Source organism: Pyrgilauda ruficollis, unplaced genomic scaffold (assembly GCF_017590135.1).
Source record: "Pyrgilauda ruficollis isolate IOZ18807 unplaced genomic scaffold, ASM1759013v1 scaffold23, whole genome shotgun sequence".
NCBI lineage: Eukaryota > Metazoa > Chordata > Aves > Passeriformes > Passeridae > Pyrgilauda > Pyrgilauda ruficollis.
Window position 1 is genome coordinate 16,986,204 of NW_024522539.1, and position 27,747 is coordinate 17,013,950.

The 27,747-nt window shown below is 45.9% G+C and overlaps 2 protein-coding genes across 5 annotated transcripts in view; both read left to right on the top strand.

Annotated features, from left to right (window-relative positions):
- ARIH1 (ariadne RBR E3 ubiquitin protein ligase 1) overlaps positions 1-25,849 on the top strand; it is a 50,249-nt gene extending 24,400 nt beyond the window's left edge. Inside the window, exons 3-14 of one of the 2 annotated variants that reach the window (XM_041468881.1) lie at positions 3,348-3,492; positions 8,039-8,131; positions 8,475-8,530; positions 11,455-11,521; positions 12,221-12,327; positions 12,811-12,853; positions 14,014-14,085; positions 20,508-20,638; positions 20,737-20,794; positions 21,526-21,798; positions 22,241-22,353; positions 25,087-25,849. In XM_041468881.1, coding sequence (XP_041324815.1) covers positions 3,348-3,492; positions 8,039-8,131; positions 8,475-8,530; positions 11,455-11,521; positions 12,221-12,327; positions 12,811-12,853; positions 14,014-14,085; positions 20,508-20,638; positions 20,737-20,794; positions 21,526-21,798; positions 22,241-22,353; positions 25,087-25,171 — 1,243 coding nt within the window. In that variant the 3' untranslated portion in view covers positions 25,172-25,849. The remainder of the gene's footprint in view (positions 1-3,347; positions 3,493-8,038; positions 8,132-8,474; positions 8,531-11,454; positions 11,522-12,220; positions 12,328-12,810; positions 12,854-14,013; positions 14,086-20,507; positions 20,639-20,736; positions 20,795-21,525; positions 21,799-22,240; positions 22,354-25,086) is intronic. The other variant, XM_041468882.1, reaches the window with a different exon arrangement.
- A 1,794-nt stretch (positions 25,850-27,643) lies between these two features.
- The window catches only part of BBS4 (Bardet-Biedl syndrome 4), a 34,637-nt gene continuing 34,533 nt past the window's right edge, over positions 27,644-27,747 (top strand). For 2 of the 3 annotated variants that reach the window (XM_041468884.1, XM_041468887.1), the window contains exon 1: positions 27,656-27,708. Coding sequence is in view for 1 of the 3 variants with exons in the window: in XM_041468883.1 (XP_041324817.1) it covers positions 27,685-27,708 (24 nt within the window). In the remaining 2 variants the exon portion in view is untranslated. Of the gene's footprint in view, positions 27,709-27,747 lie in introns of all 3 variants that reach the window. The other variant, XM_041468883.1, reaches the window with a different exon arrangement.

Genomic DNA, 27,747 nt, shown 5'->3' on the forward strand with positions numbered 1-27,747 from the left:
GGGTTTGGGGTGCATTTATTTGTAGGATGGAAGTGATGGGTGGAGGAAATACTAGTTCAGCCTCTGATATGCTGCATGTGTTTAGGAGAATAAAGATGTCAAATATTATTTTCCTGGTCTTGCAGGTGTGATTCATAGGGATAGGAGAGCACCAGGTGCAGAATGACCACATCACCTCAGAATCAAGTGAAGAAAGTGCTTTAACTTGAACCTTATCTTTATTACCTTCCAATTTTGCTATGGCTGATGGTGTGCTCCCCTGAGGGGAGTTTGGGGAGGAACCTCTGTGTGATGAAGAGGTTCAAATGCAGTTCTCCTGCTTTATTTTCCTTCCCCTGGTCATTTTGTTAAGAGAAAAGTGTCTCAGCATGTCCCCGAGGCCCGATTTAATCCCTGGAGGCACAGCCAGAGATCCAGCAGTCCCTTGTAGCTGCTTATCTTGGTGGACACATGTCCCTCCTCCCTCTGAGCAGAGCAGGGATGTCAGGAATGCCCAGATTGCATCTTCTCCAGAACCTGGCTGCCTGTTTTCCCTGGAACAAATAAATACTTTCCACTCTTCAGCAGAGGCTGAACAGGTGAAAAATGGCGCATGGCAGGAGTTTTGATGTGGAGATATCTTTTATTGTGAGTGTTTTGATGCATTGACACTCACAAATGCTATTCCATGGAAGTAAATATCCCAAAATATGTACTAGAAGCAATTTTTTTCAGTGAAAAGGCTTTTTATCTTTGATACTCCATGGGTAGGATTTGATTATGTCTGGAAAATGGAGATTAGGCAGTTACAAACAGCAGGAGGGAATTTTGAGGAGATCAAGGGGCTGACAGCTTGATCCCTCTGCCAGAAAGACTTGGTGTTGCTATAGGTTTGGTCTTGGTAAGTAGAAACATTTGAAAATAATGGACAAACAGTGGTTTGTCCATTCATTTTAAAATAGCAGAAAAACACCCAACTTTGTGATGAAGCAAATGGACTTAGAAGAATTAATAGAGGAAATTCTCATGTGCCAGAAGAGCTGGAATTATTCAGTATCTGCATTGTGAAGGGAAAGGAGGGCACAGGATCTAAAGGGCTGTTGAAGGTGCTGTGCTCCTCCCTAGGATGAAAATAAGGATGGAGGTACCAAGAACCAGCCCTTTAACAGAGAGTATTTGAGGAAAAATCAGAATTCTTGGAGTTGTAAAGGAAGTGAGGAGGAATGCTGACATGGAGGAGATCAGAAATGTAGCCATTCTTTGCAATGCATTAGGTGAGATTTGGAGGAGAAACCTAAATGAAATTGTGAGATCAGGGTCAGATCAGGACTGGGACTGCATGTGTTTTGGCTTTCTTGGATTCAGGGAGAATGAATGGAAATGGAAACTGGTGGTGGAAAAGGTTTGCTGGCTAGGGAATTTGGTGAATGTCACATGGAGCTCACCTGCTGTAGGAGGGAAGGGTGTTAGAGCTGCTGCCTTTTCTTTTGATGCCCAAAGAACATGGGAAGGGCAAAGGGAGATCTTTCTGCATGGTTGGTCTGTGGTGATGCTGGAAAAGGTGGGGAAAAGGGATGGTGATTGGAATTAGGTGCTGTTCCTAACCTTTGAAGGAACTGCAAGAGTCTTCTGACTGAGCCCTTGGCATGTTTGCCTGAGGAGTGGTGAGCAGTTAGAGAGCTGTTGGACTTTGGAGTATCCATTGGAGCTGTGTGTTTTCAGGGAGATCCACTCTGAAAATGCAGTTTTCCTCTGCATTTTCTGGAGTTCTTACAGCCCAGTGGCTGCATGAGTATGAGTCTGAGAGACATACCTAAAAATAAATGTGGAAATTACTTACTCAGAAAGAAAATGCATGAAAAGAAAACAGCATGGAGAAGCAGGAGTACTATCCATAGGTATTTAAAGGGGATAGGTAATTCCAGGTGAAAAAAGTCAAGTTCCTGATGTGGATATTCACCCTTAAAACCAGCCCACCACTACAAAAAGCTCTGGTATTTCCATAAGCATTTAGCTGGTCATGAGTATCAGGGTTCAAGTTGCATCATAGCATTTGTATACAAAACTATTTTCCTTGCAAACTTCACACCCAGCTGTGTGTCTGCTCTCCTCAGAGCGTGTCCTGTGCTGCTCCTGCTGCCACTAAGAGCAGTTGGAAGGCTGGAAAACTTTTGTGGGCTTAATATTTATCCGTGATTCTTAATAAACAAATACTGCCTGTAATGGGACTGCACTGAATTCACTTGCTAAAATTTTCTAAATGTATAATTTTATATATTTAGATTTAAATATAACGTACAAATTTCTAACTAAAATCCTCTAAGTAAACAAAAGAACTTGGTTGAGTGAAATCCTGAGCTAACATTGCAGAACAGTGACAAAACCTCATGGATGCTGTGATGTCAGAATTCACCACTTCCTTCCAGATTCAGTGTCTTGAAATTTAAGATCCAGAATACATGAACTGCATTGAGAAACATATGAAACAGCAGGAAAATTGACATTTTTTCAATTATAAATCAAGCCTTGTTGGTAGGTAGAGCTGTAATGGAGCAGGGGAATGACATACTGGGTTTGGCTGGGGGATGTGTGCATGTGATGGGGCTGGTTAATTGTCTGGTTTAATTAGTTCTTTGCAGCTGCTGCAGGCTGGAGAAAGGTGTGTGAAGGATTCTGGGAAGAGGCTGAGCTTTCTGATAATGATTCTCTCCAGTTTGGTTCTCCTCTCCTAGGAAGAGCTTTTTATCAGTCTTTAAAGCAAACCAATATTCTTTTCCTTAAGGGAATAGGAAATAGAAAGGAAGTGATCTTTTTTCACCCCCCAAGCAATTTTGCATCCTACTTTCCAATAGGTACCTTATCTTTGGAAGCATTGTAAACCTGGAAAATTACCTCAGGTTGACTGAAGAGAAAAGATGCTCAAATGGCTAAGGATCAGAATATTAGGAAAAATGGAAGGCTTCAGTTGAAAATAAATGAGCTTGAAGGCATCAAACCTGTGCTTTAGGAACGTGTTCCAATGCCTGAACTGTGGCATTCACAACTGAACTGAACTCAGGTGTTCTTGCTCTAGTTTCCTGTCCTGGAATTCTAATGCAAAGCAATTGGGAGAGTCACAAATTACTTGAAATGCAGCTGAAGAATTGAAGGTGCCTGTATTTCAGGAGTGTGTAATTCAAGTGAGAGTCTCTGAAGTTCTGTTGTTGTCTAATATTCACCTCTGTGTTGTGTTAGAGAAGGGTTTGTTGGAAGTAGTGGGTGTGTGAGTTCTGAAATACAAAAAGCATCTTTGTACACTTAACTGCTACATAGAATGGAAATATGATTTAGAAGGTGCTTAAATTTTCATTCTGTCCTGTGTTGTGCAGGTACTTTGATGGCAACTTGGAGAAGCTCTTTGCAGAGTGTCACGTAATTAATCCAAGTAAAAAGTCGCGAACGCGCCAGATGAACACCAGATCATCAGCCCAGGACATGTCCTGTCAGATCTGCTATCTGAACTACCCAAATTCTGTGAGTACCCAGTGGCCTGTCAGTTTCTTGAGGTTGGGATTGAAGGTAGTTTGATGGTAGATTGACATGGTAGTTCATGGTCGGACTCAGGTGTTTATTATTTCTTATCAGTGAAACAGCCTCACAACCATGAGTTCAGCAGCATTTCATTAACAAGGCATAAAATGTTTATCTCTTGTTACAAGGTCTTTTAAGACTAAACTATCCAATTAAGAAATTACACCTAGATTACTTTCCCTTTTAACCCAATAACTGACCCCGCGAAGCTTGCAATGTGGACTTCTCTGTCCAGTTACAAAACATCACCCAAACCCATGAAGAAGAAGGAAGAAGAAGGTAAAGAAGAATAACTTGCCTCTGCCCTAAAACCTCCATCTTGGTTCATATTTATTTCTATATTCTAAAACCCCACATTCTGAGTTTTCCACCCTGTGATATTACACACTTCTAAACAATTACACGCCCGTAATCTCAGTGCTGTCAATCAATTTTGGAAGTCCTCTCCACAGCCTCAGGTCACAGGCAGTGCTCTCTTGCAAGTCTGTGCCTTTAAGCACAGAAAGTTTAAAATTCTCAGCATTCAGGGTTCTAACACTACCTAAGCAGCAACTCCCCAAATTTCCAACCTGAAACTTCACATTTTCCTGCAAGCCACCTCTGAGGGTGCTGGGGCCTGGGCAGTGGTGTGGTAAAGTTCAGGACAAAGCAAGCAGGTGATGTTTGCAAAGGTCTGATACCAGGTGAGGTGTACAGATAAAGGATATGTGAAATTCAAAATCTGTGAAAAGCATGATGGGCAAAGAGATTTACTTAAATAGAAATACAAGGTAGGAAAGATCTTTTAAAAGCAAAATAGTCAAACTAGGAAGTCTAGAAAAAAGTAGTAGAAGTAAAATGTGGATATCTTTGGATCTTTATTATATTGGACAATACCCTCTTGGTCAGACCTGAGGGTGTGTTACCCAGTGCTTGCTGGGGCCCTGCATCAATGCTCTGGGTGATAGTGCTACTTCCTTTGGTCACTGTTGACCAAACTGAGGCATTCCTATACACTGCTAAGAGCTCCAGGCTCTGCTGGGACTCCTGGGGCAGGACATACTGTTGGGAGACCTGGGAGAAAAGGAGATGAGTGGAAAAGCTCAAGTAGGAGAGTTCATCAGAAGTCAAAGTGCTGATAGTAAGGAATTCTTCCTTTAGTGGAACCTGTTCTTTGTGGGGGAGCTGCCCTTCCAGAACACCCTAAAACAAGTGCTGGGCCTTTCCAGGTAAAGCTGCCCTGACATAAGAATTTGCTCTTGCTTTGGGTGTTTTTTAATCAAGGAACCGTGATGAGCTTTGGGGTTCAGGAGGGTGAAGTTCCCTGGTTGTGCCCTCCCCTTGCTCTGGATCTTCCCTGGAGTGGACAGAGCTGAGCCAAGCCCAGCTTCAGGCCTCCCATTCTCAGCATTAAGGTCCCTGTTGCTCTTCAGCCAGGAACCACAAGGCTTCACGTGTCTCCTCTTGTATGCCCTGACTTCCTTCTTGTGAAGAGTAGCTGGAAAGGCAAATTCCTGCTCTGTATGATGAGCTGCTTTGAGAAAGAAAGGCAATATATTCTAATGTATTGTTCTCTCCATTTTAACATAGTTGCTGTGCTGGGTGGGGGTACAAGTGACAGGCCTGTCCTCTGGCTGGGGCTACTGTGCTGCCTGGGAAGCAGAATCAGAGAATCATGGGACAGACCCACAAGGATCATCGAGTCCAGCTCCTGGCCCTGCACAGAACAGCCTCTGAAATCACACCCAGCATTGTCTAGAGTTTTGACACTGGAAAGAACAGCACAAAACATGCTAACACTTCTTGATTTTGTAGCTCAAATAGCAGTGGCCCAGTTGTTAGAAGAGCAGATTTTTAGCTGGAGCAGAGAGATGTTGCAGGTGAGCAGGGCTCTCTCTGTTGCTGGTGTTAAAAGACACAAAGGGGACTCTTTCTTTGCTCTACAGAAAAGCTGGAGCCTATAGGAAAACTAGTATTTATTATTTCTTCTGTAAAAGGCTATAGTGTCTGTGTCTAAGGTAATTGAAATCTGTTTTGAACCTCTTTTAGTTGGTGTGAATTATAAATTCTAGGATTATTTTCATGTTCAATGCCCAACCTAAAATCTCAGCTTGGAAAATTTCTCTTGCAGTAATTAGCTAATTATTTTTCCACATGAAACCTGGGTGGGGGTTTTGCACTGAGAGCCCCTTTGAGCCTATGGAAAGCTGAGAGTTTGGAGGTATTAAGAAGTTTTACAGTGCAACAGTTGTTGCAGGAATGTTAGTCTTGAAAGTCTGAAGTACATGAGACACCATCTACAAAGTCTCTGTGTAGCTCTTCAGTCATCTCCAAAGAGCTGTGCTTTGAGGTTTTGGGAAGCACCTGCCAAACAAAGCATTTGAAGCTCTCACCCTGCAAGTCTGAGGATTTAAGGGAGATGTTTCCCCTACTCTGTGTCCCTGTCAAGCACTGTCAGGTCCCAGCAGTTCTTTTAGGGGACACCTTTATTGGGAAGACAGCAATTGGGAGGGTCGTGGCCTTCCTCCTCTCTTGCCCCTCACCCTCAGGAGAGTGGGCTGGGGGTGTTTTTGGGAACATCCTGCTTTGTCCAGACTGTAGATGTTGAGCACAGATGTGGTGACAGCAGAGCTGTCCCCTGGGCTATTGAGCTGCCTAAGGAGTTTGTGCTCCCCCCGTCCTTGGTGGTTTTATGTTGCCCTTTTTACTTGCTCCCTTGACATCTGCTGTCAGCTGAGCCAAAAATAATTGGGAACTCCCTCAAAGTAAAGAAAAGAGCTGAGAGATTCTCTGCATTCCTTGCAGCCTGGGAGGAAGCGTGGTGGTGGCTGCCTTTCTGTGGGCATTTAGCAAAGCATTTTCCTGCCTGAAGTAACCAAAACAGGTCTTACATGAAGATGTGTTCTGTGCTGGTTCCTCGTGTGTGCCTGCTTCAGGAATGTTTGGGTTCAGTAAGGGATGATTCCCTTATCTGTGCTTGCTTCCCATCACATGTGGAGAAGCCAGAATTCACAGAAAAGCCAGTGCAGTCTTTGAGATGGTTTCATGCTGTGGCATCCCAAAAGTTACAGATGTTGAAGTGTTTTTACTCTTAACTCTGCATCTCCAGGAGATGTCATTTGGCCACAGCAGCATCTGTGGAGCATCAGATACCTTGTTATCTGGCTCAGTAAGGGTTCAGAAATTGGAAGGAGGAACCAATGGCATCTTTTCGCACTCTTGCAGCTGGTGTACCTGGCACCACATAGGTGTCAGCCTCCTCTCTGATCTCTTTATTGTTTTTTTGGGGGTGGATGTTTCTATTTTTACCTGGAACCAAGTCAGATGCTCAGGTCAGATTCAGCTGTGTTGGTGCTCCCAGGCTGCAGCCTGTGCTGGTGGCAGGAGTGTCAGAGCAGTGTAATCACAGCCTGCCAGCCCTGGCAAAGGGCTGCTGACAGGCACCTGCTCTGGGCAATGCCAGAGCATCCAGAGATGGCACAGCACAGCTGCTGCACCTCTGTGGGATGGACAGAATATATCTGTGGTGAATGAGAATGCTTGGAAAGAGCATTTGCCTCAAGTGGATTCTCCTTTCCTCAGTTACCATCATCCTGCTGTTGTTTGGGGCTGTTCCACAGAGGGTTCCAGGTTCTTTCCTCTGTGGAGTTTTCATGGTTTGCTGATGTCTGAAGGTAGAGTTCTGGTTTTATCTCACTAGCTGAGAAGTTGGTTTGAAAAGCTGAGCCAGCAATTACCTCAATAGTGGTGCAAATTAAGTGTTTTAAATACAGTTTTCCTTGGTGCTGACTTTGAGTATAAAATAACTTTCAGCTGACCAGAGAAAAGTACTTCAATTCCACTCTTTCCTCAGCAGTGTTTGCTTCTCCACCCTTTGTGTAACCACTCAGTCCCAGATGATATCTTGACAGCACTGTGCAGATGATGCAGACAAGGATGGAGTTGTCCCTGTTGCTGTCTGTGACAGCAGATCATTATTGAATTTATTGAGCAATTTACACCTGCCAATTAGGACCTTGAGTGTCCTCATCTGATGAGCATCTGGGTTTCAGGGGGAACTTCCCTGGGGAGGTCTGGGACTTCAGGGCAGCACCCACATGTGCCAACGGGAAAAAACAGGAGGAATGAAGAGACTGTATCCTTGTCACTGTGGCCTCTTTGGTGTTGCATTTATTTGACTGATTTCCAAAGGAAAATGGGAGAGAGCCATGCTGTGCTCCATATACACTCCTAAAACAAGGATAAATTTAAATGGGCAGGATGGAAACATGGGCCACACCTTTCCTTGCTGCTGGGGTTGGGGATTAAAGTCTGGCTTTGGAAGAGTGACTAAGGCTGCCTTGGCAGTGTTCTGTAGGAGTGATGATGCAAGGTGAATAGCAATGTCTCAGGTTTGGTGTGGGGAATGAGGGATGGGATGGATGAACTGCACAGCACCAAGAAGGGTGAAATTGTGGAGTCAATCCATGTGATAAAATGAGGCCATGTCTTGTGTTCTTTGTCATTGCAGTACTTCACTGGCCTAGAGTGTGGACACAAATTCTGTATGCAGTGCTGGAGTGAATATTTAACTACCAAAATAATGGAGGAAGGCATGGGACAGGTAAATCTCAACTAACCTCATGGCTTATTTCTGGAAATTCTGTGTATTGGAGAGACAGGGTAGAGTCTCTCTGCTAAAGTTAAAAAAACCCCAAAATAACAGCAGAGAAAGCTCAAACCCCAAAGGTTTGGGGGCTGCAGGCTCTGCTAAGGTGAATCTGGAGAGAATTGAGTGGAGTTGGTGCAGGTTTTTGGGCTGGGGGAGGAGGAGCCAGTGGCACACCTGGGAGAGGAAGGGCACTCCTTTGGCTGTGGATTGTAGTGAAGTCTGTTGCCTTGGAATTCCTTGTGATGCAAAACAAGGATAATCACTGTTCCTCCTCTGACCTTTTTGTGTTTTTCAGACCATTTCATGCCCTGCCCATGGCTGTGATATCTTAGTGGACGACAATACAGTTATGTAAGTAATGCTCTTGGCTTTGCTCTCTCTTTCCATTGTGTTACTCCTGTGCTATTCAGATGTATTTAAATGCTTCCAACAAACTGCACAGAAGCTTGCAGGCAGCAGAGGAGCCTGTCTTGAGCTGTCTGCTTTGATTCCAGAATGTCTCTTAACTTCCTGTTCAGGTGTGATGACACTGGGAGGAAAGACTCCCTGACCAGTTTGGTCAGTGTGACACCAGGGTTTCCAAACCCTGTTTTACTGCTTTGTGCATTTTGTTTCCTTTGGTTTACCTAGGAATTTAGGACTTGTACCCAGGTCAACCCAGTGGTTGCCCAAGCCCTATAGCTGTAGTTAATAGGTGAGTCAGAGGACAGGAGTCCTAAGGGCTGATGCAGGATGTGTTTTTTGCCCTCTGATAGGAGGCAGTTGACCCTCAAACACAAGATTTGATTAAGGTGGTGTGTCATCCTGTGTCCTTGGGATTATTAAGTTGTCCAGCTGTAGAATGACTGATATAGTTCATGGTGGAGCAGTGAACTCCATGAGCTTCCTTCTCTTTTATACTGAGGGAGGTTGTTGCATGAGCAATATCCTTCATAATGCTGAAATTTGTTCAAGTTCATTTTAATTATTCTTGCTAAAACATCTCAGTAGAGGCTTATTCTGTTATCTTATTCTTTCCTTCCTGAAGCCTGACTCATTCATTGATATTAATTTGGTGTTTTTTTATTATCAGTTGCTTTCAGAGTAACGATTTTCCCAATTTTGGCTCTTGGTTACTCATGGAGTGTAGGCTGGATGGAAGTGGAAGTAGCTGAAATGCTTTTCTGCCCTGTTGAGGGGTGGTTTGTAGAGCCCAGTGGGTGGAAACTGAGCTGAGGTTGGCATGTCTTGAGTAACTTGATTGAGATTTTTGTTTACCAGAGGTTGAACTTCAATTTGTGGAGTGAAACGCTCTCAGCAGGACTTTTTGGAGTGTTTTCTTGATTGCAACAGTTGGAATGAGCTGTTCAAACAGTGCATGTGAAATTGAGTAGCTGAAAGCATTGGAGGTGGCAGTGGCAGCAGCAGCAAGGAAAGGATTGAAGAGGAGGGCAGTGCTGTGGGACTCCCCTGGGCTGGAGAGGCCAGGGATGAGCCCTGGGATAGGGCAGTGGCAGCTGGGTGCTAAAGCAAACAAGTCCCATGTGTCTGAGTAAAGCTAGAAACTGTTTCTAGAAGTAAAAATCCACCTTTGCCTGGTCTTACCTGGATTTCTGTGGGGAGGAAGGTGCATTTTCTGAAAAAGCTCTTTCCTTTAAAAGCCAACACAGATAAGTGTGGCAATCCTAGGATATGTCAATATATATTGCAAAAAATGTCAATTATCTCAACCGGAACCTGCACCCACTTCTGTGCTGTTAATTACTACTTTTTAAGTCCTTTCCTGTTTACAAAGTCTCCGGCTCTCAGTTTCCAAGTGATATGAACACAAAATTAATATGATTTATGGGCTCTGGGCATGGATTTCACCTCTTAATTTGCCTAGTTTTATTTGTGATTTTCCAAAAGACTAATATTCAAAGCAAAATTCTTGAAGATCTTGACCTGGTGATGTTGATTGGGGAAATCAAAGCATGTTGATAAGCAAAAAACCAGTAGATTCTGTGCTCCGGTTAGTCATGGCATGACTGCTAATTTAAATTCCAGTACCTGATATGTTCTTATAATACAGTACATTTTCAAGGTGTTATTCAGTATGTCTTGAAGCCCAGGTATGGTATAAAAAATAGAGATTTATAATTAATACTAAATTCAGATTGTTTTCTGATTCTTCAGTAAGTTTGACTCCAGAATTGCAGGAGATGCTTTGTCAGCTGGTTTGTTTTATTTTAGCCCTGGGAATTGAGCTGCCACGTGCTGTGATTTATGTAATAACCAGCATGTGCTTGGGAGAGGAGCTCCCCAGCTGCCCAGGGCTGGGATTTGTGCACATCCCATGGGCACACACTGCTCCTCAGGGAGTGTTGTAAGGATAACATGCAGGAGTACCCTTAGTTTTGGCTGCAGCTGGAAAGCAAAATCCATTAATTCCAATATTTACCCGTGGTATGACCTGTTTAAAGCTGTATTCCACACTAGGATTTAAACCAGGAATGCCACAAAGGGTGTGTCAGTGCAGCTTTATATTTAGATATATTGGGAAGACACTCCAGTCATAGCTAAAAGACATTTTTAGAAGTGCTCAGCAATCCATAATTAAGTTATTTTGGATGCATTTAGGCTGGGCAGTCTGCAAATGCCAGCTGGAATGGTGTGCCCAGGAGAAAAGTGGTCACCACGTTTGTCAAGGGTTCCCATCAGTCAGTTTTCCTCTGCTCCCCCAGTTCCAAGCAGACTGGAATTAATTTAAAGGCCATGTTGTGTACACCCCTAGTGATGTTGAATTCAAATCAACTTTGTTTTTATGGTAAATTGATTAAAACACCATTAATTTTTAAGCTGAAGCTGTAACATTCCACTGAAACCCAGCTAACATGAGGCTTCCCAAAGTTATTAGCCACACAAGGGTTGTTCTGGAGCTTTTTAAAGGGATTTGCCACAAAATGTGCCTGTTTTATGTAAATGAACTGATAAAATTGCTTGCTTTGTTTCTTGGGCTCTTCAGGGAAGTGTTTTTAAATAAAAATCCTCAACACCAAGAGTTTCAGTTCTTTTGAACTGTTTGAGCTTTCTGTTTCTGAAACTAATATATTTGTATATATATTTATACATTGAATAGAATGAATGTAGTTTTAATAGTAATAAATGATGTAACAAATAAATAGAGAACAGTTAAGTACAAAAAGTACCTGCAAGTGTAGAAGGATGAATCAAACCTATTTGTCTTAACTTACTGGCAGTATATGGAAAAAAACACGATTTCTGCTGGAATTTTTCTGTTTCTTTCCTTCCCACAGGCGTCTGATCACAGATTCCAAGGTTAAATTAAAGTACCAGCATTTAATAACCAATAGTTTTGTAGAGGTGAGTTTTTATTTGAATTTTTTAATGGCTTTTAATGGTTTTGTCTCACACGTGTAGCCAGCCAGAGGCTGGAGGTTTGTTTAGAACTGCAGAGCAGGTTTTTTGCATAGTCTCTAATCAAGTGTGAATGAGGGGTTGTTTTATGGTCCTTTGCATTGCAGGGATAATTGTAGGAAAACAGTAAAAAAACTTTAGGACAAAAGACCTAAAGAGAATGTAAGAGCAGTTGCTTAATATTTGAGTTCTGAGAAGCAGAATTACGTAGTTATAATGGTTACATAATAGTTATGTAATATTTATAACTCTTGAGTGTTACCTGAGATACTTCACATTTAAAACCAGGAAATGCCATAAACACAAGAACATGCCTTAAACATTTTGCCAGTTGAAGTGAAACTGCAAAAGTGCTTTGGCAAAATACTAATAGTTTTATAGCCTCCAAATAAACTTGGAGAAAGGTGCTTTGCAAGATGTTTGCACTGTCCCAGTTTCCCAGTCGTGTGGCTTCAGCTGTCCTGTAGAGCCCGGGGCGGAAGCTGTTACGGGATCAAGCTTTCAGTCCTTGCCAGGAGTGATGGGTGCAGTGGGTTTGGTTTGAATTTCTTAGCTGTTTGCAGCCACAACAAAGGGATGCAGGGCTGGAGCTGTCCTTGAGCACAGCCTTCCTGTGTGATGTGGGATGTGTGCTTTGTTCCGCAGTGTAATCGACTGTTAAAGTGGTGTCCTGCCCCCGACTGCCACCACGTCGTTAAAGTCCAATACCCGGATGCTAAACCCGTGCGCTGCAAATGTGGCCGCCAGTTCTGGTAAGAGAGCAAGGAAGAGATGCTGACCCTGCTTTGTACTCACTGCCCTGGGAGAGTGTTAGTGTGTGTTCATGGAGGCTCAGGCTGCTTTGGCTTGGGAGGGACCTTGAAGGTGATCAAGTTCCACTGCTATGAGCAGGGACACCTTACACTATCCCAAACTGCTCCAAGCCCTGTCCAGCCTGGTCTTAGTCACCCCAAGGATGGGGTGACTTCTAGAAACCAGTTTCAGTGTCTCACAACACTCACAGTAAAGAATTTCTCCCTAATAATCTCATCTAACTCTGTCCTCTGGCAGTGGAGAGCCATTCCCCCTTGTTCTCTGTCACTGTTTTGAAGGGGCCCTTGAGGGATTTGAGGGTTGAAGGGGATTGTGTTGAGTTTCCTTAGGACTGGCTTTGAACAACCCAGAAGAAAACTTAAACTGTTTAATTATAAGTACAATCATCTGCCCTGTTTATTTTCCCTTTCTTTCCCTTACAGCTTTAACTGTGGTGAAAACTGGCATGATCCTGTTAAATGCAAGGTGAGCGCATCAAGTTTCTTGTCCAAATCTGTGTTTTGAAAAAGTTTAAAATAAATTTGTGTGCAAGACTTAGCAATGAAGCCCAAGTTTTTGTGGCTGTCCATAGAATCATAGATGATTCTGAGCTGGAAAGGGACCCCCAGGGATTATTGAACCCATTTGTTGTTCTCACCAGGGAGCTGAGTAGCTCACCTGTTTGAATCACAGGGTGAGTACCAGCAGTGAAATCCTAGCAATGAAGCCCAAGTTTTTGTGGCTGTCCATAGAATCATAGATGATTCTGAGCTGGAAAGGGACCCCCAGGGATTATTGAACCCATTTGTTGTTCTCACCAATTTGGGTGCCTTTACTGCTGCCTCACAGTTGGACCTTGTGTGGGAAAAGTGCCTCATCCAGGGGGGAATTGTCTGGAAGAGGAGATTGTTAGACCTGTGTCCCATGCAGAGGAGTGAAGGTGTTCTTTGGACAAGGGGCATTCCTGTAGGAGTTGTTCCTGTAGGTGTTTGATGGTTTGTCAGGCATGATCTGTTGTACTGGAGGAACTAATTTGGTTTTGCTGGTTTGGGTTTGAAGGAACTTCAGAGATTATCTAGTCCCACAGCCTGCCATGGGCTGGGATACATTCCACTAGCCCAGCGTGCTCCAAGCCCTGTCCTTGAACACATCCAGGGATGGGGCAGGCACAGCTTGTCTGGGCAGCCTGTACCAGTGCCTCCCCTGAGGGATCAGTCCCTTCCCAGTATCCCATCTATCCCTGCCCTCTGGCAGTGGGAAGCCATTCCTTGTGTCCTGTCCCTCCAGGCCTTTGTAAACAGTCTCTCCATCTTTCTTGTAGGCTCCTTTCAGGTACTGTAAGGCCACAATTAGTCACCCCAAAGCCAAAATGTCCTTATTATTTAAGAGTCCAGCATGAAGTTTGTGTTGATTAAGAGCTGCAAACTCATTGCAGGAGTGTTTGTGCTGGGTGCTTGTGCTTGCTGGATCAGGATGGAGCTGCAGGAACTGTCTGCCACTAAGTTAGTGGCTGTTTGCACAGCACCAACACTCCCCAGTTCCCATGTGGCTGGGTGTACCTTTCCTTAATGTGAGCAGGTGTCTTGGGAACATGTACAGTTCCTCCAGTTAGATTTAATGCTCTTCTTCCATCATTTTTCTGACAGTGGTTAAAGAAATGGATTAAGAAGTGTGATGATGACAGTGAAACCTCCAATTGGATTGCAGCCAACACAAAGGTGAGAGGTTTTCTCCTATTTTATATAGAGATTTTATACAGATTTGTCAGGTGAAAAGGACATCAATCTAATTCCTTGCACTAGGATTGCCTTTTCTGTTCCCCGTTAAGAGCAAGCCTTAAAATCCACAGTACACTCAAGTGCTCTTGTTTGAAGAATGAACAGGTGTTAATGCCTGGAATCAGGTGAGTTTCTTCAAGGTCAGTGGAGGAAAGTGCTTGGAAGAAACAGTTAATTGGAGACCCAAAGGAAGCTCAAGATTTAAGTCTTTGGGCTCCTGTCTGGCACCGGTGGCTTCCGTAAACAAATCCATGGCCCATTCCTTGTGTGGAACATGTTAGCACCACCCGTGGCTCCGTTTGGCTGGGATCTTTTACATCTGCCTTCAAATCCCTGGGATTGGCCTCCGGAGGAGCCTTCATTTCTGTTGGGCAGCATTCCAGGTGGAGACTGGCAGAGAACAGCTGTCTGGGATTTCATTATGTAAAGGTCTTCCTTCTACTTAGCCTAACTTTGCCTGAAACTTTAGCATTTGATCATTTTGGGACAAATTAAAACCAAGATGGTCATGGGACAAGGACACAAAAGCAGCAGATCCCATGGGGGTGAGAAGCAGGCCTGGGGCTCCCAGCTGAAGGAGGAAGGTGGGGAGGGAGTGAGGAAATGGCTGCTTTGTTTTCTTAGCTCTGTTGTGTAAGTGGTTAATGGCATTGTTTGCAGCAGCCTCGCTGCTTTCCGGGGCTGGCTGCCTGGTTTTCATCGAGCTGGAATGTTGTGTTATGGTGGCAGAGAAACCCCTGCTGTGCAGCTCAGATCAGCCCGGAGTGGGCCCTGCTTGGAGCTCGCAGAGTCACCAGAGGGAGTTTGGCTTTGTCTCAGTGTGTTCCAAAGTGGCTCGGGGACTGAACCAGGTTTGTGTGAAGTTTGCTGGGTATTCAGGGACTGCTCCTATTAAACCTGAGTAAGAGCAGCAAATAGCTTGGAAAAGGCAGAGTGTAAGCACTGCTAGCCTTGGGTCTCACATATTTGGCACACTGGAACAGCAGCAGCCCTACTTGGCCTGTTAACGCCCTCAAGATCTTGGGGTTCCGCATCTTGTACCTGTCCCTGCCTTGGGAATAAGAAGATTTTTGGGAGGGGGGGAACACCCATCTGGAGGGTGGCATCTGGCACCAGCCCTGCTTCTTCATTGGTACCTCTAGTCTGCTGTGAGCAGCAGAGGTGTCCTGGGACATCGCTGTCTAAGCTACTTCCTTTAATACTGTCCCAGACATTCCTACATGGGAATACTTAGGAGCCCAGGCTGCAACAGGGAGAAAAATTGCCATCAGGGTAATTATTCCAGACATTTGAGCAAGCCAACAGTCCTGGAGTCTTACAGCATCCATATCCATTGAATTAACTGAAGGACAATATGGCATTCTTCTCTCTGAGCTGATGCTGGATTCAATTGAGGGGAAAGTTGGCAGGAAGAGTAACCCACCCTCATGCTGATCCCTGCCTTGGGGAAGGTGGGAATCTCCAGCTTTGGCCTCTGGGATGTGTGTCCTGGGAGCTTTGCAGCCTCCAGAGAACCAGGTCAGCCCAGGATCGTGGGGCTGCATCCAGCTCCTGCCTCGGTTCCCTGCTGATCCCTGACCAGAGGCATGGAGAAACCCCAGGGCTGTCTGGGTGTGGGGCTGTAGTGACAGACTGGGATGGGAATTGTGCAGTTGGAGTGTGTCTCCATCCCTCCTTTCTCTCTGTACTGCTCTAGCAGGAAAGCAAGGCAGCTGTGTTTGGTGAGGCACAACTTGTGCCTGCATCTGTTGTCTTCACAGCCTAAATTCTGTGTTGAACTTCATTTTGAAGAACCTAGAAAGGAATCAGGTGCCATCAGGTGCAGAAATCCCCATTATCAGTGGGAACAGCTCTCCAAGGAATTCAGCTGTGACTACGCGCTCCGTTGCTGCTTCTGGCTTTTGGAAAGCACTTTCTGGAGCCATCCAGGCATGAATCCTATCCCATGTGGGCTCCTCTCAGGGAAGGAGACTTCCTGTCATACCAAGATGAAGGTGTAAAAGAGAAATGCCAATCCTCTGGAATGTGGGCTTGAAATCTGGATAATCCTTTACAACAGGAGAATGTGAGATACATTTGTTCCGGCTTGTCCTGGGAGATGGAGCTGGAAAGGAAGATTAGACAATTGTGTGAGAGAACAGAAGAGTGAAACCCAGCTGAATTGGGTTCTGTTCCCAAACTGGAATGATGTGATGCATTTTTTGATGAATTATGTAGAGTGGTCTGAATGAAAAACGAGGAAGTTCGAGTAGTGAATTCTGTGGTTTCTGATACGATTTTTTTATTCTTTTGCATTCATTTACTTGCACTTAGGAGACCTAAATTCCTTCTACTTGTACAAAAGACACAACCCTTGCAGCAGAGTAGATGGCTTTTTTCTTAAAATAAGCTACTTTCACATGAGTTCAGCTTAACTAGATTAATTTAAAGTTGAGATAAGGCAATGCAAGTTCTTTATCAAGCCTGTAATTCTCAGTCTTGTTGAGGAATGGGATTGAATAGCCCAAGGATTTGCACATTTCTTCCTTTTTCAGTTTATTTGACAAACTTGGTTCTTTCTTGAGCTAAACTTGACAGGTTTGGGATATTTGGGAATAAAGGAGCCACAGAGATCCATTGCTTTTGTCAAGTGGACATGCAGAGGAGTGAAAAATAGAGACAACTTGGATTTGTGCATTTATTTTGGGCTCTTAAGGTGTATCAAGAGTGTCTAAAAGGAGGAGGGGAAACCTGTTTGGAACCTGAGTGTGATTTTAATCTCTGCTTGTTGGAATACCAAAGGGAAAAGAACAGAGATGGTGACAGTGCTGGCCTGCACACAAAGCACTGCTTTTTATTGTGGAACTTAAATTGGTGTTAATGAAAGTTGTTAATCTGGTACTAAAAAAGCCCCAGCCTTGCTTCTTTGGCTCCTGGCACATCCCCATCCTTCCTTTGCAGGCCAGACAGAGCTTGAAGGGCTGATGGATAAACCAGGCACATTTTCTTCTCCAAAAGAACCATTGGCTGTTTTTCTCCTGTGCATGAGATAAAATGGCATGAGCCCACATCTCTTCCTTTTCAGATCACTTTTTAATGGCTTAAAGTGCTCCCTCTGTACTTTCTGGAGATCCTGCATTTGTTCTAATGCATGGAAATCCTGGCAGGACATGGAATCCTTCAGCACCAGCACCAAACTGTGCTCCTTCATTTCCCACTGCGCTGGAGCCATGATCTGTGTTTTTCTGAAGGTGCCCAAGTGCCATCTCCCTTTCTCAGATGAACTGGTGTTTCAAATCTGTTTAAAAAAAGTTTTGCTCTCTGACTCTAGGTGTTAGAGTGGTGTACTGTTTGTGCTAGCCATAATTAAGTTTTTGGGTTTTGTTGAAATTCATTAAGAAATCCCTGTGGCTTTTGATGATTCTTTTTCTAGGGTGGGCTAGAGGTGAAGGCGTTGATGTGAATGTGGCTGTGGGAGGCTGATGTCCATCAGTTCCTCTGGGAGTTCTGGAAAGGACTAATCTCTTTCACTTGCTCTGAAACAAGAAACGTGTTTCTGTTTAGCTTCCTGTTCATAAAAGAGCAGCTGAGGTTCATGGTGTTTTATGTATGCATGGACTTCTACAACAAAATCAGGATTGTTCTCCATTGCCAGGTTTGCCCAGGCTTTTGTTTCCAAGCCCAGTACGGAATTGTTTGAAGTGGAACAATGTTAATGAGGTCACTTCTGTGTTGTGATGTGACTGATAATGTGCACAATAATCTGCAGGTTTAGTAACTTGATTTGCTGCCTGTTGGGTTGTTGCATAGCTGTAATTCTCAGGGAGATCTTCCTTTTCTAGCCTCATTAATCTATAAATCTCTCCCACTTGTTCTGTTGGTGATATGAGTAGTTGCTACTTCTTTTTCTGTTGGTGTGCAGCATTTCTTTAGTGTGTGCTTTTCATGGCTTTAATTTTTAATAATATTCAATGTTACACTTTTACACAGCTTTAGGGATTTGCACAGATACTGTGTCACCTCTTCCTTGTGCTTTGCTCGACAGGAGCATAAAAGCGTGAAAAGGATGGCATTCCCTGTGAGAAAAGGGCTGGAATGAGATCCTAGAATCATGGAATGGTTTGTGTTGGAAGGACCTTAAATCAAGTTCCACCCCCACCATGGGCAGGGACCCCTTCCACTATCCCAGGTTGCTCCAAGCCCTGTCCAGCCTGGCCTTGGACACTTCCAGGGATGGGGGAGCCACAGATGCACTGGGCAGCCTGTGCCAGGGCCTCCCCACCCTCCCAGGGAAGAATTCCTTCCCAATATCCCATTTAACCCTGCCTTCTGGAAGTGGGAAGCCATTCCCTCTTGTCCAAAGTCCCTCTCCAGGCTCTCCTGGAGCCCTTTGAGGCACTGAAAGGGTCTTTTTGGCCTAGTTTGCATTCCAGTGCTCAAAGCCCTGAGCAATGTGGACACACTGGAAAGCTTGGAAGGAAGGGCAGAATTTCCATGCTCCTGATGGAGCCTTGCTGGGGGTGAGATGGCCCCACGTCCCTGTGCTGTGGATATGTGCTTGTGGCACCTCTCCAGCTTGGCATGTCACCTGAGGCCTGTTCTCCCTCTCTCAGCTGTAGGATTTTGCTCAGCAGGAGGGACCATGGCAGCTGTGTGGATCAGCTGCGCCTCCCACAGTGATGCGGGCACCTGATGGGAGGAGATGCGTCTGGAAGAGCTGCTCAGCTCCACAGCCTCCTCTGGCTGTGCAGCCCAGGGTCATCATGGTGGGACAGGGACACTGTCTGTACTTGGCTGATGAGCAGACTGAGCAGGGATCTGTGCAGTTGGGGAGGACATTGCTGGCATAAACCTAAATTTGAGTCTTGACTTGTTGGTGCAGGATTGGAAGAGGGAGGAGTGCTGCCTGGATAAGGGAAATAGATGCTGCCCTGAGTGATTTGCTTGAAGGAGGGACCAGTTTTGACTTTGAAGTTCACAGAACTGCACTTGCTAACTGGGAACAAGCTTCCCTGGCTGAGTATCCATCCTGTGACAGTCCTAGGGAACATCTTGGTGTTGTGCCCTTGAAGGGACCAGCACAGGAGCTACTGTGTTTCACTTACTCTGTTTGTAGTACAGTTACTGAGTCTGAAGAGCAAACACAGATGACTGGGAAAAAGACAGGTCTGGAAAATCCCTCTTCTATGCTTGGTTGCTGCTTGATCCCGTTGGTTTGATGTTCAGATTCTCCTGATTGTCACAATACAAACTGGAAAACTCATATAAAACGCAGTAATAGTTGGGACACTCAGAGTGGGTGTACAAGAACCCATTGGATTGTGTCCTATATAGAAGGAGCAGTCATGGAGTGATTGTGCCTGTTGGTTTCTTCCTTTGCTGAGAGTTTATCTGAATGCCATGGTAGGAGCTGCTTGCTTTGGTTAGCAATGATGTGCTCCAGGCTGGGGAGGGGATTTCACATGATGCTGACCCAAAAGCTTCAGCTGATTTCACAGGTGTGTGTATCACTGGTTTGGATATGTTTGTTATTGTATTATATATAAAAACTGGCTTGTGCAGAAACTTCATGAACGCTGGTGTGGTTGTGGGATGAGCTGGATGAGGAGCTGATTCAGCCTAAAATGGTTTTGGTTTTATTTATGCAGTTTTTTTTCTTTGTATTTGCTGCTTTGTTGATCTGTTAATTTCTAAGCTCATGGAGACCATGATATTGGTGTTATGTTCCCCAGATATTTCCCTGTGCAGAGCTGCCCTTTGAGATACTCACATTTGTCAAGAGCCTTACTCCTGAAAGGGAAACCCCATGTGAGCTTTTATGGAAAAGTCTTCAGTGAGGTGTCACATGAAGGGAAAAAAGGGACCTGACGGGAAACATGGAAGCACCTCAGGAAGAGAAGTGTCTTTTTAGATGACAGCAGCTTCTTTGAAGCACACTAGAGTCTTGCTGCATGTTTTCAGCTCCTCTCTGGATGGCATGTTACAGCTGCAGGATTGGTAACAGCGTGATTCCGGCTTGGTCTCAGTCCCAGAGTGGACCAGACACTTGGTGGTGAGGAAAGCCACATGCTTCCCAGGCTCTTAGAGACCACCTCTCTGCTAGGATTTTGGGGAAGGTCATGAAGTGACTCACCCAGTGTCCCTCTGTGAGAGCAGCATAGATAAAATATGTTATTCCTTAAATTTTTTTCTATCTAACTGCTCCGGGTTTGGAAGTATTTTAAGGCCTGACTGAAGAGGATCTCGATGTCCAAAGGGAAGAATTAAATCATGTATTTCACTTGACGTGCTCTGTCTGACTGCCGTGGGAACCCTTCCAAGTTCCCCAGGCTGTTGGGGTTCCGTGCTTGCCCTGCTAACGGTGCTCTCTGTCCTGTGGACAGGAATGCCCGAAATGCCACGTCACCATCGAGAAGGACGGGGGCTGCAACCACATGGTCTGTCGGAACCAGAACTGCAAGGCGGAGTTCTGCTGGGTGTGTCTGGGCCCCTGGGAGCCCCACGGATCTGCCTGGTGAGTTCGGGAACGTGCCTTGCTGGAAGGCGAGGAGGTCGTGGTGCAAACGGCATGGATTTGGACTGAAATCTGTGGAATCGGTGTCCCTGTTACAGGTACAACTGTAATCGCTACAATGAGGATGATGCAAAGGCAGCAAGGGATGCACAGGAGGTGAGTCCATAACCTTTGGTGATGAGGGAGATCATCGGCCCTGTGCTGTGCTTTCTGTAAACCTACACATCTGCTCTGAAGGAATTCACGGATTTGGGCACAAATCCAAAGGACAGTTAAGTCTTTTGACTTTTAAGATAGGGATGGTTTTGCCTGCTATGTGCTACCTTTGTACATCCAGAGCACACAAGTTGAACCATGCCCGTGGTGTTATTTTTTTACAGCTGGTCTGTCAGTGTGAAGAAAATAAGATTAATGACTGTGTATTGAGTCATCTTGGTTCTCTTGCACTATTTAGCACATGGTGCCTTTCCCCTGCTTTATAATCATCCTGAGATTGCCCTCTTAGCACAAGCACAGTAATTAGAATTCCTTATTAGCAAAAAAACCCCCAACAAAATATCATCATCTCACTTTTGTCATGACACTGGAAGCATGCGAGTGCTGTACCTCGAGTCGAGAGGCTGAAATACAAAAGTGATGGGGCTTGAGTAGTGTGATTGTAATTGCTTCCAAGGTTGGGAGTGAGGATGTCAGAGCTGTGCTGGGAAGTGCCTGGGGCGCTTCCCAGGGTTAGCGGGGTGTGCGGAGCCGTCTGCCCAACATGACCGGAGAGGAGCCTCCTTTGGAAAGGAAGCTCATTCTCTGGATCAGGAAGAGCCTTGTGAAGGGTTTACTTCTCTTACAGCCATTACTTTGTTTTAACTATTTGTTTTCTTTCTCCCTAATGGGAATTAACACAGCGATCCCGAGCAGCCCTGCAGAGGTACCTGTTCTACTGCAACCGCTACATGAACCACATGCAGAGCCTGCGCTTCGAGCACAAGCTCTACGCTCAGGTGAAGCAGAAGATGGAGGAGATGCAGCAGCACAACATGTCATGGATCGAGGTGCAGTTCCTGAAGAAAGCAGTCGACGTCCTCTGCCAGTGTCGTGCCACACTCATGTACACTTACGTCTTTGCCTTCTACCTCAAAAAGAATAATCAGTCCATTATCTTTGAGGTAAGAGAAAATGGGGTTGTCAGGAATTCAAACTGTAAAACTGAGGAAATAAGATTTAATGCTTGTAGGCCTCTAGTTCTTGCTTTCACCCAGTTTAGTCTGGTTTAATATTCTTATGTGCAGAAGTTAGAGGCTCTCTGGGCATTGTGTAGGATTGTGTGCTGGAGGAGCCGCAGAATCACAAAAGCATGGCTGCCCCATCCCTGGTAGTGTTCAAGGCCTTGTTGAATAGGGCTTGGAGCTACCTGGTCTAGTGGAAGGTGGCCCATGGCAGTGATGGAACTGGATGAGTTTCAATGTCCCTTTCCACCCAAAATCAGTCTGAGATTCTATTATATGTAATCCTTTTTTATTTTGGTACTGATTCCAATAGCTCTGAAATAAAAATCTTCCCCCTTTTCTTTACCCCCCCTTGAACACTTTTTTTTTTTTGTCTTTACAGAATAACCAAGCAGACTTAGAGAATGCTACAGAGGTGCTTTCTGGGTACCTGGAGCGAGATATATCCCAAGATTCGCTGCAAGACATAAAGCAGAAAGTACAGGATAAGTACAGGTTTGTGTTAGAATACTCCTTTCTCTCAAAGCAGCCAGAGTGTTGCCATGCTCTGTGTCAGGTAGTGACCTGAGCACTTGCCAAGATACAGTTTCTCCAGAGCCACATCCTTGGGAAGCTGTTTGCTCTTGGCTTTGTGCCACCCATTGTGATCAGCCAGTCCCTGGATATCTGAGAGCAGCAGCGCTGTCCCGAGCCAGCCCCGGATCCTTCTGCTGGAGCCCTCACACAGATGCTGGCAGTGTGTTTTTGTGTCCCTGCTGGGACCAGCTCTCAGGGGAGGTGACAGCCTGTGGGGCGAGGCTCCCAGCTCTGCCTTCCATCTGCTCTGCAGAGCAGGAGCTGGAAGATCCAACCGTGGAATGGAAAAAATCCTGTGTCCAGAAGCAGTGGCTCTCAGTACACTGCTGTTCCTGCACAGAAGGAGCATGTGGGAATGGCCAGCACCAGAATGGGATTCACAGAGTGAGGGCCAAAGAACAAGGAGTGACTTTGTTGTTCTAAGCTGCCAGCTTTGGCCTAGGATGAGCTGCCAGCAGAGAGCAATTGGCTCTTTTAATTGTGTGCTGGGTCATTTGTGCAAAACGTGGGTGTAGGAAAGCTGTCCCTGAGGAAGAGGGATAGAGCAGCCTGCCCAGCTGGGAAGGGGAGCAGGGGACTGGGGTCCAGGTGACACAGATGCCAGTGCTTTGTTCAGTCCCAGGGGAATGATTTCTGCACAGTGGAAAAGTACAAAGCTGAAAATGCGGATGAGTCACAGGATTAGGGCTTGCATTTCTGAGGCATTTTGCCAAAATCACTGAATTTGTTATGCCTGGCTTAGGGGGAAGAAAATATCCAAAGTAGGGTGAGCTGCAGGACTCAGTGGACTGGGGGGCGTGGCAGGAGCTGTTAAGATTTGGTGGCTCATCCTGCCCAACTTTGGCAGCACAGCTGGGGCTGGAAAAGACTTTCCTGACCTTGTTTTTGTAATTTACCCTTTAAGGCCACCATTAATTCAATATTTCAGATGAAGCTGCTTGTTTACTTCAGTCCTCTGAACCTTGATGCTTTTGTAGGGGTGAAATGACAAGCTAATATAGCCTGAATTGCTTGGAAACAGTATCCCAAACCTGCCTTCACATTTCTGGGAAGAAAGAATACATCTGTCAAGCCCGTGCAGGTTCCTGATTAACCAGTTCAGTCATGTCTTAATCATGTCCTGCACGGTGCCCTTTGATGCAAGACTGGGAGCAGGATGTCATCGAGGTGGGTTTAAAGAGCTCTGGGAAGCTGCAGGAACTGCCCTCCAGGCTGGTTTAGTTTCAGATGTTTGGATCTCTTTGCTTGCAAAGACATATCTAGAAAACAGGATTAAGCCCCCCACACCCATCCAGCAGAAAAATAACTAAAGTTTGGAAAGCAGAGACCGCGTGTTTGCCATCACATGCTCCTGAAAATCAATGGGACTGTGTGTACGGGGGTTTCTCTTGCACCAGCTGACAGCAGTGAGGGGAGCCACAGCTGCTCTGATGGATAAATCGGTCACTCTGATAAGGTCCTGAGCAGTAGGTGAGGAATTCCTGCCAGGTGTTAGTGTGTATTATGGTCAGGGATAGCTTCCCACTGGGATGTTTCTCCTGAGGAGTGTTTGACCACTGCCAAGCAAGCTGGGTTCCCAGCAGCCAGAGCCTCTCAGGTGCTTATTTAGAGTTTGCTCTTGGAACCTGAATTTGTTCAGTGTTCCTGTGGTTTTTGTCTTCTAACACACCCAAAATGACATCCTTTGCTGTGTTCTGTGAGGTCCCTTTTCCTCAGGATCAGTGATCCTGGGAGGGCTCTTGGATCAGTTTTATGTGCAGCATTTTTCCATCAGCGTAGGTGGGAATGCTCCCTGGGTGTAAGTGTCCCTCTGAGAGCCACATGTTGGGATGTGAGGTGAAACCTGCTCTCCAGCCAGACCAGTAACCATTTGGACTGCTTCCATGTCCACTGGGAAATAAAACTGTGTCAGTGCTCCTGAGGTTTTCATCATGCACTGGTTTGGATTGGAAGAAATCTTAAATATTCTTCCACCTTCTGCCATGGGCAGGGACACTCTCCACTAGACCAGGTGGCCACATCCCACCTGGCCTTGAACACCTCCAGCTAGTTTTTCCCAGCTACCACATGGGTTTTTGTTGTCCTGACGGGGCTTAGAGCAGGCACCAGGCCCATGTTTGAGGAGAGCTCATTCCATTCCGTGTGTCTCCACTAACCTGTGTTCAGACTTTTTCAAACCACAGCTGCTGCTTCCTCCTCTTCCAGTTATTCCTGAAGGTTTCTCAGCTGTAGAGGCTCTGGGGATACTTTTACCTGAAAAACTCTGAATTTGCACATTGGTTTTCCAGCCAGGGACCTGCAGCTGAGTGACTGGAACAACCAAAGACTTAATTAGTGCTGTTAATGGGCTTGTAAATACAAACTCCTTCTCGGGGGATCACCTCTTTGGAAGTGTTTTGGTTTGGAAAGACAGGTACTTGCTAAGGAGGGCAGGAGCTTTCCCTGAAATGGAGAATGTAAACCCACCCCCACACCCCCCCCATATTGCTGTAAATTTTAAATTAAGGGGCTCTCAGACAAAAAATGTGGGAGCAGGAAACAACTTGCAGTCTGGGACAGGAAGTGAGGCATGCTGTAGGTTTGGATAACTCGGTGCCAGGGATGCTCCATGATTCCTGACGTGCCTTTTCCATGCTGTCCCTGTCCCCTCAGATACTGCGAGAGCCGGCGGAGGGTTTTGTTGCAGCACGTGCATGAAGGCTACGAGAAGGACCTGTGGGAGTACATCGAGGACTGAGCCCGGCCCCGCAGCAATGAACTCTGAACCCTTTCCCATCCTAGAGTGCTCATGCAATTCCAATAAAACCCACCCAGGGCGCTGCTCCGCCTCTTACACCGCTGGTCTGTAGTACCGGGATTCTGTTTTGTTAACAGAAAAAATTAAGTAAATTATATTGTAATAAAAAAAAGGTAGATAAACCATTGTACAACAGTATTCTAGGCGGCCAAGAGTGTGACAGACGCACTAAAAACCCTCCAACTTTAACTTGTAACGTAGCTTCATCCTCCAAGCCGACTCCTTTTTCTTTTCTCTTTCTTTTCCTGTGTGTAGTACAGATGAAACTTAAACCAGTTTCTTGACACTGCTTTTCATGTCCAAACCAGCCATTTTGATGGACTTTGGTAAGGGGGGCGGCTCTCCCGCCCCCCTCCTCCTCTCTGCCACCCAAATACATGGATGAATGTGGATTGGCTCATTGTAAAGAGGATTTTTGGGGAGGGAAGGAGGGGGGTACACAGCAAGGAAAAAAAAAACCCAACCTTTGTATATGACTTTTAAAACAAAAAGAGGACAACACAGTATTTTTCAAAGTTGTATATAGCGCATATGCATGGACAAAGAGCAAGCGTGGCACGTGTTTGCATAATGTTTAATTACAAAAAAATATTTATTCTTTAAAAATCTTCAAGATTATGTCTATTTGCTGTGCATTTTCTTTCAGTTTGATTCTTTTGTTTGGTTTTGGTTTTTTTCCCTGGGCTGGGGTGGGGGAAGCGTGTGCTGGTGTAGTGAATATATCTATATATATATTTTTTTTTGTTTTTCTTCTTTTTGGAAGGCTTTTTCCAGAGCAGTTGGGTTTCTCCTCTTTCTTCCTGCAGTTCCTTTCTGTCCAGGGCCTCCCCCAGGTCTGTGTGTGTATCCATTGCTGGCGACGGACGCGGCCCCTCGCAGCTCCTGGAGCTCTGGTTCAGGATGCCTTGCCTTTTTCTTGGTTTATTTTTGGCCCCAGATCTTTACCTGCCCAAATCCAGCTCTGTTCCCAGTGGTGCACGCAGGACACGTGCTGTGATCCCAGAGGAGGCGTGTGAGTGTGTGTGTGTGTTTGTGCGTGTGTGTGTTCAGAGGTTTGTTTTGGATCCCGAGGCAGGACGAGGAGGGGTGGTTTGCACCACTTCTCCAAAGACTTCCTGCGAGATTTCGGCTGTGGATCTCCTCTCCCTCCACCTTTCATCTGTCAAATGGACCCTTTCTTGCTGTTTTAATTTTCACTTCATTATAACGAGTCGTAACATTGAAAAGGAAAGCTGATGGAATTGTCTTTGTGTTTGTTTTGGGCTCAATCACTGGGCGTCCTGTCCTGGCAACTATTTAACACTCCATCTAGTGCAGTAGAAGCTGAAATCAGCGGAGTATTTTTCAATTAAAAGGGGAAAGAACTAATGAGTTTAGCTACTGAGTCCATTTTTATGATTTCTGTAACAAGAGCTATGTTAAAGTAAACAATTGGTGGTGGTTTTATTAAATTTACTCCTGTATAGGAATTCCTTCTGTGGTATTTTTCGCCAGGCAAGTGTTCTCCAAGCCTCCAGCCGCTCTGCCTTCTTCCAGGGGATGGAAGTTGTGAAGGGATCAGATAAAAAGGCAGATCCCAGGCAGGGCTGTAAGACGGGATGCTGTTTCCAGCTGGCAGCGGCCTCACTTCGGCTCCCTCACTGCTCCTACCGACATTCCACGGATGTGGTTTTGTCTCTGTATATCTGCTCTTCCCTTTTTTTGCCCTGGAAATCAAACGCGAGGGAGTGCAGCCGCTTTCCCTGCGCTGTTCTGCTGCTGCTGGAGGGGTGGGATGGCGCAGAGCTGCGTGGGGGCGGCCCTGCCCGTATCCGTCCCTGCCATTCCCGCTGGGAATTCTCCCTCCGTGCGGTGAAACACTTGGAAGCTGGGCTGGGCAGGTGCAAGCACAGAGGTTGGGTTTTCACTCCGTGTTCCCGAAAGGAATACGCCGAGGATGTGGGCACTCCACTGCAGAGGAAACGCGCTCTGTGGCGTCCTCGGTCCCGAAGGCTGTCGGCAAACCTAAAGACAATGACAGAGCCCTGTTCTGAGGGAGAACCTGCTGCGGTCCCTTTCCTACGGGCATCAGGCGCTCGCAGGTGAATTACCATTCCCACAGACACTGCAGAAATATAAAGGAAAATAAACAAAATCCGCCATCCCAACCTCCCTCCCTGCTGCTGCTGTGGGGCGGGGAGGGAGCGGGGCCGCGGCCGCTCAGCGCTTCCTGGGCTATCCCTCCTCACTGGCGGCCTCATTTCCCTCTACACCGCGGAGTTCCCAATAAAACCTTCCAAAAGCCTGGCATTTTATTATTTCTGTGGTTTTTCGGGTGTTTTTCAGGTTAGACGGGGGCAGGGATGGGAGGGGGGGGGTGTCCTCCCGCCACCACCTTCCCGCCGTGCCCCGCGCGCCATGGCCGCGCCGGAAGTGGCGGGCGGTCGCCATGGCAACCCCGGCCCGCCGCGGCCATGGCGGAGCCAGAGGACGCCACGGTGAGGGGAGAGAGGCGCCCGGGCTGAGGGGACCGAGAG